Source organism: Neopsephotus bourkii, unplaced genomic scaffold (assembly GCF_033783945.1).
Source record: "Neopsephotus bourkii isolate Nb327-2 ecotype Australia unplaced genomic scaffold, CSIRO-AGI_Nbou_v1 NB_1060, whole genome shotgun sequence".
In the NCBI taxonomy this organism is placed as follows: domain Eukaryota; kingdom Metazoa; phylum Chordata; class Aves; order Psittaciformes; family Psittacidae; genus Neopsephotus; species Neopsephotus bourkii.
In genome coordinates this window covers 3,973,512-3,995,261 of record NW_026901548.1, presented here as the reverse complement: position 1 = coordinate 3,995,261, position 21,750 = coordinate 3,973,512, and the positions used below count along the sequence as shown (strand labels likewise).

General features: G+C 55.3%; 1 protein-coding gene across 9 annotated transcripts in view; it reads right to left on the bottom strand.

Annotated features, from left to right (window-relative positions):
• CHD6 (chromodomain helicase DNA binding protein 6) overlaps positions 1 to 21,750 on the bottom strand; it is a 69,278-nt gene that overhangs the window by 25,193 nt on the left and 22,335 nt on the right. For 6 of the 9 annotated variants that reach the window (XM_061361658.1, XM_061361663.1, XM_061361665.1 and 3 more), the window contains exons 2-14: positions 17,431 to 17,486; positions 8,791 to 9,290; positions 7,894 to 8,032; positions 7,318 to 7,467; positions 5,586 to 5,651; positions 5,070 to 5,128; positions 4,631 to 4,748; positions 3,247 to 3,333; positions 2,859 to 3,008; positions 2,435 to 2,556; positions 1,666 to 1,909; positions 1,064 to 1,240; positions 217 to 360 (exon numbers count right to left, since the gene is read on the bottom strand). In XM_061361658.1, coding sequence (XP_061217642.1) covers positions 217 to 360; positions 1,064 to 1,240; positions 1,666 to 1,909; positions 2,435 to 2,556; positions 2,859 to 3,008; positions 3,247 to 3,333; positions 4,631 to 4,748; positions 5,070 to 5,128; positions 5,586 to 5,651; positions 7,318 to 7,467; positions 7,894 to 8,032; positions 8,791 to 9,290; positions 17,431 to 17,463 — 1,989 coding nt within the window. In that variant the 5' untranslated portion in view covers positions 17,464 to 17,486. The remainder of the gene's footprint in view (positions 1 to 216; positions 361 to 1,063; positions 1,241 to 1,665; positions 1,910 to 2,434; positions 2,557 to 2,858; positions 3,009 to 3,246; positions 3,334 to 4,630; positions 4,749 to 5,069; positions 5,129 to 5,585; positions 5,652 to 7,317; positions 7,468 to 7,893; positions 8,033 to 8,790; positions 9,291 to 17,430; positions 17,487 to 21,750) is intronic. The other 3 variants (XM_061361661.1, XM_061361666.1, XM_061361662.1) reach the window with 2 other exon arrangements.

The window sequence follows — 21,750 nt, the reverse complement described above, 5'->3', positions numbered from 1 at the left end:
CCCAAGCATGCAAAGGCAGTGGGGAGCCAGGCAGGGAGCAGACCTCTGCCTTGGCACAGGATGGTCTCCTCTCTCCACAGCTGTGTCAAGGGCTCTGTCACACTTTGCTTCTCCCAGCATTCAGAGTCCTATTCACTTCCATGAGGCACATGTCTGACAGTGTGCCTGGCTTGGTGAACATGCGCTAACAGTCACCAGCATCACTCTTCCAGGTACCTGCTCCTCTGTCTTCAGGTCTCCAAACTCCTCCAGGAAGGCTGTCTCTGAGGGAAACTGCTGTGGCTCCAGGAAATTCAGGAGGCTGAAGAGCTCCTCCACCGAGTTCTGCAGCGGGGTCCCTGTCAGCAGCACCTTGTGCTCCTGAGTACACACAGAAAACAGGTTGAGAGCTACCGGCTGGGTCTAAGGGGTCCCCGAGCACAACGCTCCTTATCTTCCTGCCTCAGGAGCACTCTGAGTGCTGCACAGAGCTGAACTGGGCACATCCAGGGGAGTGTCCTGGGAGCAACAACAGCCAAATCCAAGAATCCCACATTGCTCCCAGGCTTCAGCCTAGCCCTGGCACAAGACCCACAGGCAGGGCTGTACTGGCATTGATGGGGACACTTGGCAGAGCCCAAGCTTCTGTGTACCTGGGGCACGACGTCCTTCTTCAGAGCTTGGGGAGAACAAAAGGGAACACGGCACAAGGCACACCATGACCAGAGGATGCTGTGCACGGCTGGTCAGCCACTGCTTCCATGTGCTACAGCAGCCTAAGCTGCACTGCAAGGCCAGGCAGTGCTCTGCCTGGCAGTGCACACAGATGGGAAGGCACAGGGGGAAGTGGCCTGCTCTAAGGTTAATATTCTTCTTCAGCAGAAAGGAGTTTGTGATGGCTACAGGGCACCATCAATCAGAGGCCCCCCATGGCACTGCTTCAGCAACCTGATGGGTCCTGGATGTTTTTCCCTCTGACAGGGAGCTCTCAGCCCTGACACTGGGTCTGAGCAGCACATGGCAATGGCATCTGACAGCTCGGCATGGCCATGCTGCCACGTGAACCTGGGCAGGCCATGCTTACCAGGGCCATGAGCTTCAGCCCCTCCAGGAGTTTGCAGTTCCTGTTCTTCAGGCGATGTGCCTCATCAATGACCACGCAGCGCCACTGGATCTTCTTCAGCTCCGGGCAGTCAGCAAGGATCATCTCAAAGGTGGTGATAACCACCTGGAACTTGAAGATCCCAGGGAGAGGGTTACCCTGCAGAGACATAAACCATATGTAACACTTGACTCCTGCATCAGACAGCCCATATTAACAGTATCAGGGTTAGCATCTGGCTCCTAGCTGGGATTTCCCCATATTCATCTCTCCCAAGCAGCAGGCAGGTTCCTGCAAGCCTCCTTGTTGGCCACAGGCTACATCTCTCCAAACCAGACACTGCTTCAGGGCAGCAAACAGGCCTGGACAAGAACTGCAGTGGGAGCTCTGCTGCTTTTTCCCCTTTCTGCATGAGTTGGGCCTGTTCTTCACTCACACACTGTGCACCCTAAGCCCTTGACAGCCAAGGGGTCTTGAAAGATCACCTGTCCCTCTCCAGATGAACCAGAAGCTTCACATAGTTCACAAGTAAGGAAAGCCAGGGCTGAGGAATGCATCCTGGCTGTGCTGTGTGTGTCACTCACCTGTGTGTCCCTGTACACCATCTCGTACTGCTGGATCATCTGCCGGCTGATCTGGCTGCCGTGGTACACGATGGCGTTCATCTCCGTCCAGGTGCGGAACTCCCTCTCCCAGTTGGTGATGGTGGAGAGAGGAGCGATGATGAGGAAAGGGCCATGGATGCCCATCAGGAATATCTCTGAGAGGAAGGTGATTGACTGGATTGTCTTCCCCAGCCCCATCTCATCAGCCAGGATGCAGTTCTTCCTGCAGAGATGGACAGAGGCAGTTGAACATGGCTCTGAGAGGCAGGAGCCACCCTGTCTCGATGGGGTGTCACCTACTTCCACACCTCTCTGACCCTGCAGTATGAAGGGTGGGGGACATTGGTACAGTGGCTCAAACTGGTGTGGGTAAGCCAGACCATCCAGCTTCCTGCAAGATGATTGACTCAGTGTGAAGATGCTGTCCTACTCCTGCCACAGGAATGGGTCCCTAGTAGCCCGGCCAATACCAAACCTCAGGTGTATCTTACACCCATAGCTAAGCCCTACTATCTCCAAGACTCATCAGCATTTATGAGAGAGAAGCATTCCAGAAGACTCAGTTGCAAAGCTAAAACAAACACAGATTTCCTGGCAGCTGCCTGCCAGCTCCAGCACTGGAAGATCCCAGTGGCTGCTCTGTGAGCCCGTGTTTGTCTGCTTTGCTCCCCCAGCTCATGACTGCACACACCAGGGCCCTAATGCCAGCAGGACATCCCATGGGAGCACGGTGCCAGCCCCTCCTCACCTGTTATACCAGTTAAAGAGCAGCCAGTTCATTCCCTCCAGCTGATATTCCCGCAGCTGGTTGCTGTTCTTATACTCCCGGGACCTCTCCAGTTTCTGCCAGGACTCAGATGCTGGGCGCTCCTAGGAGAGAGCAGGACCAAGGTCCATGGAGAGGAAGAGGCTAACGCTCAGTGAGGCCAGGCCCTGCTTCTGGGGCTGAGCTTCAGGACCACGCTTCACAACAGTCATTGACAGCTGATTCACAGCAAGGTCCTGGCCTCCAGATCCCACCCTCAGGTCCTGCTAACTAACCCATCTGGAGGGGAGGACATGGGGCTTGCACTGCAGCAGCAGGGACAAGAAGGTCAGCACTGCTGGACCTTGGCAAGACACAGACAGTCCCTGCCTGGCCAGGGCAGCGAGCTGCTAGCCGGGTACGTTACCTCTGGGTACGTTACCATGTGCTTGATTTCTGGAGGGATTTGGAGGGCTTCGAACTCTTTAATCTTCCCTGGGTCCACATCCTCCTCCAGCTCCCAGGTGCTCTCCTCGTAGGGCAGGGAGCACCACTTCACCAGGTAATGAGTCACCTCCTGCAGCACAGAGACAGGCTCAGAGGCAGGGCAGGGCTCACAGCTCAGCCCCAGCATGCAGGAGTCACAGGACAGTCAGCAGCCCCCATTCATCCCTGTGCCTAGGGGTCTTCTAGGGACAAGGCTCACTTTGTGCAAGGCTGGGAAGGCCTCAGGGTGCTCTGAGATGACACATTGTGAGTCTGGGGCTCCTGTCAAGCCTCCCTCCCTCCATGGGGCAAGAGATGCAGCCACTCACCTCCCCAGTGTCAGGGTCCTTTGTGTGAGCCACCTCCAGAATTCGATCTACCTCCACATAGTCTGGGTTGAACAAATCCTCATCAGGCTGTGACAGCAAACAGTAAAAAGAGGGAAGTTCAAGGTGATTCCAGGGTTAAACAGATGGTGGGCAGCAGTAAACAGCTGCGGGGCATCTGTCCCCAGGATGCTGCTGGCTGTGTGCAGCACACCAAGTGCCCTGGATGCAGGTACATGACATCTGTCTCTGGGCAGGGAGGATAGAGAAGGCAAAGCTCTTTCTTTAGAGCAGTAGCAAGCTCCACATTGCCCTTGCTGGGAGGCAGGAACGTCCTCTCCAGCCCATACGGCCCCAAGGTACAAAGCCCTGGGCTGCATGCTCCTTATGCACAGCATCCAGAGAGCCACACGCAGCACCCGATGAACTCCACTCCTCTGCAAGGGATGACATCTTGTCCTCTGTCTCTGCCTCTCTTTCAGCAGCCACCAGCAACAACTGCTCATAAGGCAAGAGCTCATCCTCCTGCCAGGAACACCATGGGAGGAGTGGGCTTCAGACTAGCAGTGGTCCTCAGAGAGACACACTGTCTAGGGCTTGGGAAGGAGAAAAAACAGGCTTTGATGTTCACAGCTCCCCAAGCCCCAGTTCATCACAGGAAAGAGCATTTGCTCCTTGCTAAGCTGTTAGTGGTACAATGTGTTCCAACACTTGCCTTTTCTTTGCACCCTGGGAAAGACCCCAAACAGTCTTGGGAGTGAGAAACTTGACACACACCCCCAGCTTTCAACTACATCCATAGAGGAATGTTCACAGCCTACTGGCCTCGTTTGCACTTGTAAGGGGCAGTTTGAGGGGATCCAACAACTATCTCTGAAGCAGCAAGATAAATTATAGAACACCTGTCATATTAAACAAGATTAATTTGCTTATAGAGCAGAGCAGGCAGGTATAAGCCCAGGTATTTACAGCTCCCTCTCCCACAGCACCTCTGCTCCACCACAAAAGCACCTCCAGCACTGCACCCCCCCACTGAGCAACGCTTCCAGTGTTGGCAGTGCCTGGCAAGTGACATTTGTCACCCTGCCCATATCTGTGCCAGTGACACCATGGGTGTTCAGGGTGCTGTCATGGCCCCTTGGCTCCAGCATCCCCACCCGCTCATCCTCTTGTGCTGGTTCAATCCAGCCTGAAAGCTCGAGGAGGTGCCATGCTGCTGCCTGTCAGCAAGAGCACACAGGCAGGGCTCTGGGCAGCACCCAGGATCCCTGAGCTACTCCAGGCCCTGGAGCTGGCCTGCTGGGGCAGGGAGGTACCAGAGGCATCGCTCAGCCCAGCCTGGGTGTGCTGGGGTTGGACACAGCTCCTTGCTGTGCTCAGCTCTCACCTCTGTAAAGATATGCTTCATCTGAGCCTGCTTGTTGCGGAAGCGTTTTATCTTCTGGGAGATCCTGGGGTCTTTCTCCAGCTCCTCCAGAGTTGCCCATTTACAATGGAGGTAGGAACTGCAGAGGGAAAACACCAGTATCAACAAAACATGACCAAAGAGGCCTTTGGGCCTGATCCCATTCACCACCCCGACCAGCAGGGATATCCCAGTGGCCCAGAGAACACCCAGCCTATGCCTTCCCATGTGAAACCCCAAACTGGAGGAAGCCATGGCCAAGGTCCAGGCCAAGAGTGAGCACTGCAGCCACAGCAGCTTTCCTGATTCCCACTGCTGGGGCCTGCTCCAGAGGACAGCAGCAGTGAGACAGGGATGCTGGGGATGGGACAGAGGTAGGAGCACTCAGCCACAGCACAGAGCATCACAACACTGTACGTACAAGTTCCGGTACTTGACGTAGAACTCCTCCATCTCAAATGCCAGGCCCCCGGGATGAGTCTGAAACCAAGGGAAGGAGAATTAGTGACAGTAAGGGCCTGTGCAGGAGCTGGGGGCATCTTCTGCAGCCTGGGAGCAGACAGGCATCCCCTGCCCAGCCATGGGCCCCAGGCAGGCTGAGCCCCATGCATGGTGAGGATGGGCAGGCCCTCAGTGTGCTGCTGCCCTGGAGGCTTGGTGGCCCTGGGGAATGTGCTGTGAGGCCACCCTTGAGCCAGGGGCACTCAAACACCTCCATGTTATAAGCCCAGGCCTGAACCCTCTCCAGAGGCTTTCTGGTGCCCAGGGCAGGAGAGGCACCACACTCATCCCCAACCCATACCCCAGCATCACCCTGAGAAGAGCAAGTGCAAGGAATGGCACAGCAGCACCAACTGCTGCTCCATCTCGGGTCCCTGCTGCACAAAGCATCCAGGTCCCATCCCTCCCCTGCCCAGGGACCTCCAGCCCCACTCACCTCCTTCTGCACCATCCTCGAGGCAAGGATCTTCTCAATGATATTGGCATCATCCTCGGGAGGCTCCTGGGGACAGGAGAGCAGAGCTGTTTTCCCTGCTCATCGCATGGCCTCTGGCACCCTCCTCTCACTCCTCTCCCAGCCCAGGAGCCAGGCAGGCAGAGCTGGGAGAGCTGTGCTTGGAGAATCCTTCCTGGGTGTGAGGGTGCAGGTGCTGCCAGCCTAACTACATCCACCCTCTGCCTTGTGCATCCCAGGCCACCAAGGCCACAGCACTGTGATACTTAGCTGTGTGGGTCCTTCCAGCTAAACCAGGGCAGCCAGAGAGGGTGCAAGTGTCCCAGAAAAGTCTGCCCCTCTCAGCTGCAGTCCTGTGGCCCAGAAGGGGATTTCTGCCCTATTTGGGCAGCTCTGCCCCACACCAGGGTAACACCGCCAAGGGGAACAGGCAGGGATGCTCCCACTGCAGCCACTGTGTTTCCCCATGCCCAGGCATCCACCCAGGTGCTGCTGAGCTCCAGCTTGACCATGGCCACAAAGGGTTTGTGTGAACACAGCCAGGAGCACAGTGCTGCCACCGCAGCCACCTGCAGCATCCCATGGCTGGGAGCTGACCCTGGCTGCATGGCTTACAGAGGTCCATGGCTCACTGCTGGCAGGCTGGCAGAGGAGCACTGCACACCTCAGAGCTGCTGAGGAACGTGGCCAGGATAGAGGGGGAAAAGCTGCAAGTCCAGGCCATGGGGCCAGCTCTGAGGCCGCAGCACTCCCACTGTGACCTGCTGGGGCAGCAGCCACAGCCAGGCCCAGCCAAGCCGGCTGGCAGGAGCCAGAGCAGCAACGGAGAACCTCGCTGCCATCAGACACCAGCCTTAATAATTCATCTGGAGCAGGACACATTGAGGTGGAAGCCCAGGACTAAGTCCATGCTGCAGCATGGCAGCACAGACACATGCCAAAGGCAACCCATTCCCACCTGTTCCTTTGGAAACTTCACTTAGGAAGATCACTGCCTGAAGCCCAGCTGGGACATGGCTGTGGGCAGCAGCACTGTAGGCACCTCCCCAAAGCTTAGTGAAAAGGGGACTAGAGAGGGACACAGGAACACTATGAAGACAATTAGTGATCATTATTACTATCTGGCAGCTTTGCTAGTGACCAGAGACAAGGAATGAACTGTAGGATCCAACACAGAAACCAGAAGAAAGGAGCTGGCAGCATCCACCAAGAGCCAGGGCTGAACCAGTGGGGAGAGAAGGCTCAAAGTGTAGCTACTATGGCTGGTCCCTGCCATGCTGCCCAGACCCCTGCCACACTCCTGATGGTGTCAGGCTGGGCACCTCTGCACTCTAAGGCACTGATGGAAAGCAGCAGTGTGGGCTGAAAACAATGACCTGGTACTTACAAAGCCCTCAGCTGACAGGCTAACCTCATGCACAGGAGATGCAGAGACAGGAGCCAAAGGTGGCTATGATGGGTCTTCAGAGACAAGTCCAGCTACACAACATGTTCCAGAGGCCTCAGTCTCCAAGCAGGAGGGTGACAGCCGGACCTACACGCCTCCTGCCCATCCCTTGTGCATTCGGTGTTGCAAAGCCAGCCTGCACCCTCAGACAGGCACACTCTCATCTCATTTTCATGCTGGGATCCCCCACTTCCTCAGCCCTTGGCACTGACACCCTTGGAAGACCCCACAGGAGGCCCCACCACCCAGCCCCACATCCAGCCCTACCTCTGCCTGCCACGCCAGAGTGGAGGCTGAGAGTGCAGAGGTTCGCCCAGCTCCCAGCACAGCTATCGTCTCGCCATCGTCATCCACCACCTTGAAATCCAGGTCCTCGTTGTACTTCCTCCTTTTCACTTGCCGTCCTGAGCGGCGCTTCTGGGGGGGGGATGAAGAAGGCACTCATGGGGGAGATGGGCACACCAAGTACCTCTTCCTTGCTTGAGCAGAGCGAGCCCCAGGGCTGCTGATCTCTAGCCCAGCCAGTGGGATGGAGGTGGTGGAAGAATAGTCAGCCCTTGGAGGTAAACCCATCACTGTGGTACTGAGGTCTCCATCAGCGCCTGACCCCCACAGCCCCATAGCGACCTGAGGCAGAGGAGCCCTATAGAGACATGTGCAGCTCCCCAGCCCTATGGAGCTGACCTGCCTCCCCACACAGCGCCATAGAGACCTGAAGCAGAGGAGCCCTACAGAGACGTGCAGCTCACCAGCCCTATGGGGCTGACCCGCCTCCCCACTCCGTGCTGGGAAAGGGGAGCTGCCAGGAGCAACGGAGAAGCCAGCTGAGGGCTTTGGCCATACCTGGCTGTCGGCTGACTCCGCAGACTCCTCTGGGCTCTGCACGGATGGGCTCAGGAGATCCTGATCCAAATCCAAACTGTCCACTGGTATCTCATTTTTCCTCTTCCCTTTCTTCTTCTTCTCCACAGGGGTGTCCTTGCTGCCAAGACAGGCTGACAGTTAGAGCCTTACCCTCGGCAAGGAACACTTGAGGGAAACACTTCAAAGAGCTGCTGCCTGCTCCTGGGCTGAGCAATGTCCCCTTCCCCACTCACAGCCCTGCAACCCATCCCTTCCACACCCCAGACCTGCACAGGAACGGCTGGTTTCAAAGCTGTGCTGAAGTTTTACCCCCATCTCATGAGAAAATTGCCTGGGAGCATCTCAACCCAAGCAGTTAAAACTCTCTTCCCTGGCTATGCAACTGCGCGTCAGCCCTGCAAACACACCGCTTCCACCCGAGCAATAACTCCCAAGATATTGATTCCTAAGTCACAATTAACAACGGCTTCATTCATGAGCCAGTAGTTAGCTATGATGAGAAATAATCTAGAAGAAATTATGTCACCATTATCTGCCACTTAGAGGACTCCCAGCAATCGTTTCATCTGCACGGAGCACTCGCCCTGCCTGCTGCTCGCCTCTTCCTCCGGTCCTGACCCCAGCACACAGGGCAGGATAAGGGAAGGCCAACACTATCCGGTCCTCTTTTCAACCTGGGGCCTCATCCCCAAAAGGACATCCCCCTGTCCCATCTCTGCATGGCCAGAGAGCTCATCCTGCCCTCCCAATCAGCACATCCAGCCTTCCCCAGGAGGAACCTGTGCACCCTGCAACAGGGTGGCCCCAGCTGAAGCTCTTGTGACCCCACAGCTCCATCCACAGCAGGCACAGAGACAAGGCCACACCACCACCCACCTGCCCTTCTTGGCTCTTGCTCTGGGGCCAGGCTCGGAGCCGCTCTTCTTATCTTTAGGCTCCTTGGGGGCTTTGGGTTCCCGAGGTTTCCGGGGTTTCTTGGCCACCTCTCTCTGCTTGGGCTCCTTCGGTTTCTTGGGCTCTTTAGCCTTTTTCGGCTCTTTTGGTTCTTTCGGCTCTCTCCTCCTCTTTGGTTTCACCTCCACAGCTGCTTTTTCTCCCCCATCCTGCTCTCCCAGATCCTTTTTCTTCCGTTTCTTCTTCACCCCCGTGCCCCCACCCCCAGCGTCCTGCATCCCATTCTGGGTGCTCGTCCGCTTCTGGGAAGCCCCATCAGGCTCCTCCTCCGGGCACTGGCACTGGCCTCCCGTGGCCGTGGCCGTCACCGTCACCTGGGGGGACACCTCGTCCTGCTCCTCGCTGCTGGCAAAGGGGTCCTGTGCCTTGCACTCCCAGGCATCCGACATTGGGGAGCGGCTCAGCGCCTTTAAGCTTGGCGGCTGCAGAGAGGACACAAAGGCAGCGTGTGAAGCAAACGGCTCTGGGGGGAGCTGCAGCCCCAGCCAGGCTCCAACCACCCAGTGCAGGGTGAGCAGTGCCCCTCGATGTGGCTACGGCCACCATAGGCTGATGCAGCTCAAAGGGAAGGATCTCCCCTTCCCTGCCTGGCAGAGCTCACAAGTTAGAGAGGCCTTTTGGCTCCTTACCAGCACACACCGGTCCAGAGCAGAAGTGGCTGTCCCATCTGCTGTGCCCCCAAGCAGAGCCCTGCCTTGGGCTGCACTCTGCTGAGACCACGAGTAACCCATGTGCCCAGGCCACCTCCTGCCCATTACCCACAGGGCACTGTGTATGCTTTGATTTCTGATCTGGATTAGATGGAAGCACTAAATGAAACACACTGCAAAGGGGAAAAGAGCCTTGTTGCCCCTGCAGCCACCCGAGCAGGGCTGCAGGCACCTCTGGCATCATCCACCTCCAGTGCTCTGCCCCAGTCCCTGCTGCTGGTCTGATCCAGAGAGCTGGCATCCCATCACCCAGATAAACCATCAACGTGCACCCAAGCAATAAAGAGGAACCCACTGTGGGCCAGGAGAAAATCAGCACTCTAGATGCTGCCTCTGAGCCCACAGGGTGAGCAAAAGGATCAGTCCCAGCCTTTGCATTCCTCAGATCTTGCAAGCTGGGGATCATCTGGAACAATTTACTGGATTAGCTACAAAGCTCATAGACACCCAAGAGCCTGGATCTCCTTTTGGTTCTGTGCTGAACAGCAGCCAAGTGCAGATACCAGACAGAAAGCAAATCGTCAGCATCCTTGCACAGCAGGAGGGTGAACTACTCCTTCCCAGCCACAGCTTGTAGCCCTGAGCCTCCCAAGGGCCTGCCCACTTCCCAGCAGACCACCAACAAGCAACAGGTCTGGATACCATGATCCTGGTACACCCAAGAGCAGGTAATGTCACCTGTCCTGATGGAGAGGGGCTCCCAGCTCACAGGATTGGGCTGGGATTGGTGCTGAGCACCTGGGGCAGCTCTGAACCCAACAGCCTGTGCCTAGGGGAGCTGAGCCACCATGGCCACGCATGGGGATACAGGTCCCCATCACTGTGTGCTTCACCAATTCCCAGCAAAGCAGTGTGGAGGAGGGACTGCCAAAACTGGCTCACGGTTTCCACTGCTGCACACCAGCCAAGTGGTCCAAAGCTCCCCCCCTACCCCATGTGCTGCCTCACCTACAGCTCCAGCCCAGGTTATGCAGCCCAAGCAGGTCCCACTCACCATCAGCACATCCACTGCTCAGCAGGACCCTCAGGCCCCATCCCATGGGACAGGCTGATAAAGCTGTCAGGAGAGCAGGGCTCAAACCATGACCTAGTGAGTGGGTTCTGCCTTCTCTTTGTGTTGTGCTGCTCAGGCAAATCGGAAAGGGCCTTTCTGTGACTGCTGATGAAGACATCCCAGCCTGCCACAAGCCCTGCTGCCATAGGAAGTTAAATGCTTTATACAACCAACCCCGAGCTGTCAGAACATGTGTGAAAACACAACCAACCCATCCACTCCTCCTGCATCCCCTCTGGGCTGCCAACAGCCCCTCCAGCCTCTAGGCAAGCCCATTATGGTGGGAGCCCAGATGTGTCCACACCAGCACACCTCCAAGGCAGCCCCCAGATCCAGCAGTGACCACGCTATGCTATGGAATGCTCTGTGGGCAACCAACACCATGGCCTGCTGTGTCCAGAAAGCAGTGTGGGGACCAGTCAGCAGCACCTGCAGCACCCAGAAGCTTCTGGCACAGTCCCTACCATCAAAGGACCATCAGACACCAGCCTGTGGGACTGAGCAGCTCGTGGCCACTGCTTGCATAGGCAGCAGAAGCACAGAGGGGCAGGGAAACCAGGATGCTCCACACTGACTGCAGGCGAGGTACTGCCAGCCCAGAAGGCTGCTTGGTCTGTCTTGAGGAGAAAAAACTCACCATGTTATCTCCTACAAGCCCATGGCAAGCTCCTGCCATCCACACAGGACTGTGCTGTTGGGTACAAAGCTGCAGGCTTATAGATTATACCTACAGAGAGCTCAGCACGCTGCTGCAAGCCAGGGAAAGGGCTTTTCCTGCTTCTCCATGAGATTCAGTTTATCCTGGCTTCTCATCAACAGGAAAAGCCTGAGAAGGCAGTGCCAGTGTTATCTGTGCTCCTGTGTGGTTCCAAAGCACACTTGCAGCTTGCCTGAGGCAGCCTGGCCAGTTCCTTATGGCAGACAGGAACACGCTGTCCCCATGGAGCCACAGGGAAGCACCACCTCTGCTTCCAAAGGGTGAGGAGCTGAAGCACCGCGGGCATTCAGCACTATAAACTGGTAAGGTATGGAAAAACCCCTCAGATTTTGTTTAAACCACACTGCCCTCCCAAGCAGCTTCCCGTTCTCAAGGTGTGAGAGTACAGAGGAGCATTTCCATGTCACCTGCTCTCTCCCATCCACCGTTCTGCCATTCTCCATCACATCCTTCCCTTGCAGAGCTCTCCTGGACCAGCTAAGGTACAGGTACCCTGTCCCCTCAGGCAGGCTGGGCCAGCTCTCAGCCCATCTGCCTTATCCTCTGCTCCACACAGCAGCAGGAGGGTTTCAGCTCTGCTCCTTCTCCCTTTCCAAACCACTGAACACGCCTCTGGGACAACCTGCAGGCAGATGCCAAACTCTGCCAGTGTTTTACAGGCTCCTTCAGGAGCAGAGACAGCCCTGAGTGAAGATACACGCAAGGCTGGCTCCCCATATGCATTACTTGGCACATCTTAAGAGTTTTCTTAACTCTTCAGACTGTTTCCATTTCAGCATCTCAGACGCAGGAATCAGTTGGCGCCTTCTCCCTGCTCCACATGGTGAAAGCAAAGATGTTTTTCCTGCACTTTGCTTCCAGTTCTTCAACCAGACACTAAGTTATAGACAAATCTCACGAGGACAATGCTTAACCTCTTCAAAAACAACTCAACAGTTGTTTGGGAGCCCAAACCCAGCTCACCCCCATGGTCTGGCTGGCAGATTGCAAGGATTAGCTTTGCTTCCCAAAACCCACCCTGGCTATTCATCAGTCTACTGCTTTCATAAAGGAAGTGTTTAGCATAGTTCCTAATGATTTACACAATACCCAAGTAATGTCACATTTGCCTCACCTCCCCTTCCATGGACATGGCCCTGATGGGCGACAGCCCTCAATTCCCAACGGCTCATCAGGCTCCTTTGCAATTCCAGAAGAAACAACATCAAAGTGTAGGGGCTTGTGTCACTTTGCTCCAAAAAGTCTTTATCAAACCCTTTAAGGGCAACTCATGCCCCTGGCATTGGGGATGGCTCTGGGTTCAAAGCCTTCCAAACTGAGCTGTTCTGCTCCATCCCCACGAGCACTCACTTGACTCCTCAATCACTTCTTTACCCTGTGACTCCTCTAAAAGGCCTTTTAGTGCTTAGATATTTGGGGAAAAATACCATTCTTCGGCTCTGTGTCCTTAGCAAGTGGCTCCTAAAAATCTTTTCAGTCCTGCCTTGTTACAGGTGCAGTTTTAAATTCCCAAAATGTGTCCTTTTTCTTATATAACCCTTTTAAACTGAATTTGACACTGAACAGCCTCTCCCCCGTGTTTCTTACATGCAGGTTTGTTGTTTCTGGGCTATTTTGGAGACTGGGGAGAAGTAAAGACGATGTCTCCCAGGTTTTGAAAGGTGATGCCCATCTCTAACCAACCCTCTGGGTCCAGACCCAAGCAGTCTCCATGCACCCACCATGCTTTTTATTCTTAAAGCTGTGCCTTTGCACTGCCTCTCAACTGGCAGGGTTTTGGGGATGGTTGTAAAGATTTCACATTTTCAGAATACATTTTTATGTAATCTTTGTATATTTCTTTATTCCCAAAGGAATCTTCTATAAATTGCATTTCACACAGGAAATCAAGTCTCTTAGCAGCAGCTGCAGCACAAAGTCTTGTCCGTGCTGTCAAAGAGAAGGTCAGGGGGGAAAAACTGTTTAAAGCCTCCCCAGAGAGCTGTGAAGGCCATGAGAGAGCACTTATAATTGCATGACCCCCATTAGAGGGCAAAGCCAAGGTTAGGGTGGGCCTTAATGATGTGTTTCCTTAACTTTAAATGGTTTCATTTCATTTATAGTCCCAATTTGACTCCACTTCCCTGTTTTTATCCAGGACTCAGAGGAAAAGCAAATATTGCACCAGCACTGCTGGGTGTTGGAGCCTCATAACCCAATCCCTACCCAAACCCTGCAGTACAAAGGTTTGGGAGTGGGAAGGGGAAAGGAGCAACAGCCTCATGCCCACCCCGCTGCCCATCCTGAGTCTTCCCTGAACCTTACAGGCTTTTCCCCATAGAAGCACAGTGTTCCCAGCAGGGCAAAACTCTGCCACTGCCTCAGGTGTGAACAGCAGCTCTGTCCTACAAGGAGGCCACGACTGAGCCCTTCTCATGGTCACTACAAGAGCAAAGCCAGCTCCCCTGGCCACCCAGCTCAGACAACATCCACACACAACGCAACTGCCAAGCCAAATGCCATCTTGCACTCGAGTACCAGCACCATTCAACCCTGTTCACTGCCTGGATTTGGCTCTAGAGCACGGCTCAAACCCTGCAGAGATCTGTTCTATACACGGAGTGGTCATGGGGACCCTACTGCAGCGGTCATCAGAAGTTTCCATGCTTTTGAGAATAGCGGCCCATGTCCAGGGGTGCCCACTGGGGTGTCCTCCAAACAGCCCTGACCAAAGCCCCAGCCAGGCTGCCACCAGCCCGAGATGGCACCATCCCATAGCTCTGCTTGCAAAGTGGTCACACTGACAGCCACCAGCCCGCTCTATCTGCACAGCCCCATGATGAGAGCAGAAAAGGGAGCTTGCTCCATACCGAAGGCTTCAGCAGGCTGCGGAGCCACCCTCCCCAGCAGCTGCAGTCCCCACTGGTGGGGTGCACAGCACGGGCTGGGTGTCCACACCCCTCGTTCCCAGCTCTTAATGCAATGCAGCAGAAGCTAAAAATACCCCAGTGCCACCCTCTGTCGAGTCTCTGAGCAGGCTCCGCAGTCGCCATGGGATGTGCGTGATGGAGGTGGGGCCTGGCTCCCTTCCCAAGACGCTCCACCAACAACTACAGCCGGGAAGCTCCATCCTGTGACGGAGCCAGCCCCAGCACCGGGCACACCACGTCCCCACCGCCCTGGTATAGGGCATGGCAGGGGCAGAGGGCAGCGCTGACCAGTGCTCCAGCTAGGGTGGGAAGGAAAGCAGGGCAAGAGCACAAAAAGAGGAGGGCTTGTGCTGCCCATGAGCAGCAGCAGGGCAAGGAGCCCTCAGGACCATGCAGGAGGATGCTGTTCCTGGCTGTGGGTGCACCCTGAAGCTCCCCACTCCCCTGCCCTCCATCCTGTGTGTGTCCACAAGGTGCTCGGTAGAGCAGAACTGCGCCATGCACCCAGCACTGAGGTCACTGCACGTGACAGAGCCAGCCCCTGACCTGACAAAGACAGCCCAAGATGTGCCAGGAGCCCACTGACACAGCAGGGACAGAGCCTTAAGTGCCCTCCCACTGTGTTGAGGCTGCTCCAGCCCCAGGGAGCTCAGCATCAGGAGACATCCAAGCTCATGTTTCACTTTACCAGACACTCAGAAGAGACTTCATTGCCCAGGGAGGAGCAGGATGCACACAGGAGATGCAGCCCAGAGAGCGATGGAGCTCCTGAAGCCCTCAAAGACAACCCATCGCTTGCCATGGCTCCGGGGGACAGCCAGGTCCCCTGTCCCACCTCCACCGGCAGACAAGGCGCCCTGGCATGAAGCCTCCAGGTCACAAGGGAAGTGACACGTTTCCAAGTTGTCACAGCTTGGTGACAAATGCACCAGATTCCCATGCGTTTCTAAGGAACAAGCCACGTAAACACAGCCCCGGCCTGCGCTCGCAGCCCCTCATCTGCTGCACCAGTTGCTCCACAGCGCGATCCCGATCCGTGCAGGAAGGGTGGCCCTGCTGCAGGGGAACCAAGGGGGCTCGGAAAGGAGCTGCTCCCAGGCCAGGCTGCTGCAAGAGCCCAGGCTTTGTAATCCACATGGGCAGGACCAGGCACTTGCTCAGGGCAGCCACAGACTGGGGAAAGGAGAGAGCCCATCTATAACCTATTCCCAAAGGAAGCCAACAGCTCTCCTGCCATCCCTCACCAACGTGAAGGGTACCAGCATTTTGCCAGCCTTTGTACCCAGGGGCCTGAACCTACACTTACGGGCCAACCAAGAAGGAACTTGTGCGGATGAGAAGCTGGCAGGGGACACAAAGGGAAATGGGAGAGCACTGGGAACCACACGACATCTCATCTTCCCCAGAGAGACTGTTCAATGGGCTTTTGAAGGCAATGGCCCTCCTTGGTGCCATGAGGAGTCTGTTAATGCGGTGGGGGAGCTCCTGGGGACATGGAATAGCACCTCTCTTGCTGGTTTTACCTCCAATGCAGGATGGAGCCACCAACCTCAGGGAGTAACCACCCCCTTCTCCACATTGACCAGGCACCCAGAGTACCCCGGAGCCCTGCTTGGGCTCTCTTCCACACACTGACCTCACAGCAGCATTCCCAACTGCTGCCCAGACCCTCCAGGGACACCCCAGCACAGCCCAGCAGAGCTGGCAGCCCCAGGAAGGCTGCAGCATGCCATGCTCTATGAGCTGTCCTTCACTGCTGCCAGCTCAGAGCTCAGGAGATGAGCAGCTCAACCCCTGCTCCTCCTTGCTCACACTGGCATGCCTTTATCTCCCTCCCAGACTACATCTGCAGGGGCTGTTACACAAAACATGTTGGCAGCTGAGCCCTCTACAGTCTCCAAATGCTGGGGGAGGACGGTTTGGCTGTGCTTAAACCCCACGTCATTTCAGCAACCCCATTTCCAGAGCAACCCCGTTCCCACCTAAACCTGCTATATTAGTCCAGTGGAGTGGTGGTTATATCTCACCTGGGTTTCTCTATCAGAGGGGAGAGATCACTCACCTGTGCCCCAGAGCATCCTGCTCTGCCCCAGACCTTCCCCCTGCCCCACACCAGGAGTGACCCAGCACTGCTCCTCACCTTGAGCCTGCCTCTGCCTCTTCACAGCATCTTTAGGACGCACGGATAAATTCACTGCTTCCTACAGCATCCGTGCTCTGTACACACAGCACTGGGCTTGCTGCAAGCTCAGAGCAGCACACTCGCCTTTTCCAAACCCTCCCTTCCTCCTCCCCATTAACCTGCCATGACGGCATGATCTGCAGTTGCCCTGAGCAGCATGAAGACACTGCTTCAGAGCTGGCTAGAAATGGCACCAGCTCATGCTCTCAAGCAGATTTATCCCTAGCTCAGTGTTCACTTTAATGGTTTCCCATTAAAAGCAGCACAGACACAAATCAGCTCAGGGTGGACCAGTTTGTTTTATACCTCCGGCCATATTTCACCCCAGCAGGCAGAGCCAGTCTCCATGCATGTAACAGGTCCTTTCCCCTTCTCAGAGCGCCGATGGTCTGGTTCTTCCTCTGCACATGGTTAATACAAAGACCACTGGCTCATAAATCTCCTCTGGGAGCAGCAGGTAGTTATGATCCGATGCGGCAATTCAGAAATGGCAGCTTGGTGGGATGGGATTATTCCTGAGCAGGGGAAGATTCCCTGGCCAAGCCCTCAGAGCCCTGCAGACGTGATCTTCCCCAGCCTCCCCGCTGCTGTTAGTCCTGGAGCATCATGTTATTAGCAGCAATCACAGCAATCATGCAGTTTTGTAACAAATATATGCAATGAGATCCAAACAAGAACCAATACTGAGGGCTTTGAGGGAAAGGAAGGGTTGCTCCTCCACAGGGAACAGAACCAAATCAAGAGCATTCCCATTACTGAAGATAAACCCCACCTCATTTGATCGCCCACATCAGACTCATCTGCTCCAGGCTGCAGCTCAGGTCAGATTTAGCCACAGTGAGCTGCAGCTCTGCCTGGAAATGAAAGACAACCCCCCCCCCCCCCCAACCCCTTCCCACCACACATGAACTGCACCAATCCACACCCAGGACATGGTCCCCAGGCCTCGCCAGCTGAGTTGGGAGAAGGAGAGAGAGAGGGTCACAAACCTGCTTTTCTTTTTTCTGTATTTTCATTATCATCAAATCTGGGACGAATGTTATTTCTGCAAGACACAACACAAAGAGAAATTCACAATAAAGAGAGTGGTGAAGCCCAGGTACTCCATCCTTCCCCATCACCGCGCCAGGAGGCTGACCCAGCCCCGGTGCTACTCGCAGTAATGGAGCTGCAGGAGTGAAATGCTCCCAGGGACATTGCTCGGCTGAGCCATGGCAGGGAGCCCAAGCACAGCTCTCCTGACAGCTCGGTGGTACCTGAGCCCCACCGTGTTAAACCAACCTCGTGGTCGTAGTCCCAGCATGGAGCAGCACACTTGGGGCTAGCAGAGATGCAGTGCACCTTGCCCCAAACCCACCCCAGGAACCCTTGAGAGACGTGTTGGATGCTGCCAGCCCTGCAGCAGCAGAGGGAAGCGGTAAACAAACCAGCCTCTGCCAAGCAGTGATGACAGCAGAAAGAGATGAAGAGAGGATGCAGGAGCTTGAGGCAGGCTGCAAGCCCTAATACCAAGGAAGAGAGAGCTGCCACGGCAACAAGGATGGGTCCAGCAAGAAGGGGGATGAGCCACGCTGGCAGGCACCATCTCCCCAGTGAGTCCACCCAGGCCTGGCAAGAGGGGCTGCAGTTGTTAAGTGCAGCTCTTAGCAGTACCCAAGTGTACCCAGTACCCAAGTACCAGAACTGCCTCTGTGTCCAGGTCCCCACCAGAGGAGGGGAACGCTGAGGGATCTCTGTCCTCTGGACACAGCTCCCTGCAGGAACACAACACCCAGCACCCTCCACAACTGCCATGCGCCCTCAGGTTGGGCAGATACACACTTGCCCAGACCCAAATTCCCTGGGGATTGAGCACAGGCTGGACACCAGCAGACACGGGAGGAAGCCAGGCTCACTGCTCCCCTGCTGTGGCATTACCAGGAGCAGCCCCTCCATGGTAGTCTGCCCATTCCCAATACCTGTTTTTCCCAAGGAGTGCACAAGGACACACACACACACACACAAACTGCCTCACAAACAACTTCTCCAGGTTAAAGTTAGCATCAGGGCAAGACTTTATAGTCCCCTGAGCGTAGCAGGGTGCAGAACACCCCTGGCTTTAGGGCTGTGCAAGAGGCACAGCACAAACCCAGCCGCTGGGCACTGGGCTGGCCAAGCAGCACTGGCACACAGCAGTGAAGGAGCTCTTGGCCAGCCTCTGGCACACTCTGAATGAGCACAGGGATAAGGGGACAAGGGCACAGGTTCAAGGAAGGCCATGGGAGAGCACAGCCCCTGGGGAGGCTTCTCGGTGACTGAAGCAGAGCAGTTGCTTCCTGCACACACCTCTGTTCCTGCTCAGACTCACAGCCATGGCACAGACTGCCCAGGGTCCTCGCTGCAGGCCACAGCCCAGGACACACTGTGACCAGGAAGCGTTTGGCACAGGCCACAGGCAGGAACAGAGCAGGCAGAGCCTGCCCTCACCCAGCTCAGATGTCTCATCCAGAAGGAGACATCCACAGGTCTTCCTTCTGTCTGTCCCCACATGCAGCAGCTTGAACATGCCAAGCTCTACAGAGGCATCACCCACTATGCAGTGCTCACTTCCCATCGGTGGCAGAGCCCATGTGCTCAGGACACCGAGCAGTGCCAAGGCCAGGGCAGCCCCAAGGCAGGGCAGTCCCGTGCTCAGCACTGGTCTCAAACACCAGCAGACAGCTCTTTCCTATGCTCCAACCTCTTGTTCCAGCTGGTGACAGGCACAAAACAGTATCACCCCTACTATACACACATGTATTTCCATAGCACATATGTATTTCCATAGCACTCAACCCAGTGTGTGCATCTGTCTTGATGAAACAAGGCTGGGGTACCAGTTAGATCCAGAGGTCTTTTGCACCATGTGCAAAGTCATCTGAATGCAGGGGGAGGCCCAGCAAAGTCACTGCAGAGTGCCTGGTCTCCTGTCCACACACAGGGCTAGCTGCAGTGAGGATGACAGCACCGAGGTCCTCACAGGGCCCTGCAGCAGCTCCTGGGATAACATGTCATCCTGGTTTGTGGCATGCTGTCATAAACTACCAGCCAGGGACCAGAGTCACTGCGGCCACTTGTGAATGCAGACACCAGGAACCTGAGCCATTTACACACCGTACTGCTCATAGTCCTGTGGAGTAAGCATGTGTTACCATCACCTCTTAGGGGACAAGCTGGAGAGGACGAAAGGGACACGTTCATGTCTGCATGGTGCTGTGGACTGCTTTGCCTGCTGCATCCAAAGCATCTCTCCTGGCCTCAGAGCCAGGAACTTGTCCAGCATCCTGAATGGAAACACACCACCTGGTAGGGAGCACTGCCACACTGGCATACAGATATATACATTGAGAACCCCATTTAACCACCAATTTCCATGCTAATTAAGTATTTGTAGATTAAAGAGAAGCTCTAATCTCAAATGAGACAGCCCAATTTCCTAAATGAGTTTATAGTTTTCATATGGAGATCAACACGTTCCCACCAGCACATCACGCAAGCGCCCCAGGCTGCTGGATTCAGCTTTATTGCCACTGCCACAAGTTTTATTCTCCTTTTTCATGCCTTTTTAACCCCAGGTAACTGATGTATGTCTCACACCAGCCTGCAACACCCCAGCACCAGGCGGTCAGCAACACTTATGGCTGCCACAGCCAAAGGCAAGTCCACCTCCATGCCATGGTGGCACCACACACGAGCAGTGAGCACACCAACATGGCACACGGCGCTGGCAGGCTGACCACGCACTCCAGAGCTGTCTTGTTGCATTTCAAGAGACGAGCAAAGCAGTGCTGAAAGCTGTTTTGTCCCTCTACATGAGCAGACCAACACGCCGTGGCACGGCCTCTATGAAGTATCTCCTGCTAGCAATGACATTTCCAGTTACACAATCTGGGGCACATCAGGTTACTACCCTGGTCCCTTGGGTTTGTTTTTGCTGTTCTGAAAGCACACGACATCCCTACACCAGACCAAGTCCACATCATGCCAGTATTTCCTGTGGCTCCTGCACGGGCTCCTCCAGGAGCTGCAGCATCAGTGCACGAGCCAAACCCAGGATCAGAAATCCCACATCTGAGCTAACACCAATGCAATAGCAGGCAGTGACCATGTGCTCTTCCCCTTGTACCCACACGAGCAGCCAAGCTCTCCTCTGCAGCTGGAGGAGTGATTTTCCCAGGTTAGAGGCTGAGGCTTGCTACCATGTGGCTCATGCTCTCCCTGAATCAGCAGGCACGCACAGCATTCCTGCCATGCAACTCCAACACCGGTCCTGCAAGCACAAATACAGACAGTGCTATGGGAAAGCAACTGCAGCTCACTGCAGGGAGCAATCATCTGTCTATGACAGTAACATCCATCCATTCAAACCTGGCCTTGAACACTTCAGTGCACGTGGTCAAGGCCAGGCTGGATGGGGCTTGGAGCAAGCTGCTCTAGTGGAAGGTGTCTCTGCCCGTGGCAGAGGGATGGAACTGGATGAGCTTTAAGGTCCCTTCCAAGCCAAACCAATCTGTGGTTCTGTCTCATTGTGCACATCCCCGTGGAGTGATTCACTCTCAGAGGAGAGGTTTTCACTCAGAAACAGAAGATCTTCTCAAGATGATCTTCAGGTGGAGAAGAAAAAGGGGTGCTGAAAATAAGCTGAGAACATAGGCAAGGAGAAGCCACAGTGGCCCAGACAAGACAACCTGGAAAGAGGCAGATCTTCTCCAGGGCTACAGTCCTGGGGAATGAGGTCAATGTATGAAGGAAAAGGAATAAAGCTCTATAGATAGCAGTGACAGGGATACACCCAAAAGAATGTGTGAGGTAGTCTGTCTTGGCCTGGATCAGCACAGCACATGGCTGCGGTGTGCCACCCAGTACCCATTCAGCACATTAACACCTTCATGTTAGCAGAGACAAAGGAGAACAAGCTTTGAGGCCACAGCACTGGGGGGAGGCTGTGTGCTAGGACTGCCTTTCAGCACCATCACAGACAGCCCCCAGCATGCCCAGGGCCTGCTGAGGATAAATCATCACAGATGGGCCACAGCTGAGGCCGAGGATGCATTTCAGGATCGTACCTGATGGAAAGACAGACTGCGTTGCCTACATCCTCTGGCATGTCAGAAGGAGAGGAGGGTCCTGGCACAAAAGCCAAAGTGCCTTTCCAGACTTGCCACCATACAACATGTCTCCACACCAGAGTATCCAGTTTCTTGCTTGCTCAACACCATCTGCTGAAAATCCAGCTTCGAGCAAGCAAATGCGCATTTGTGCACTCACCATTGAATGCAATCCAGGACTGA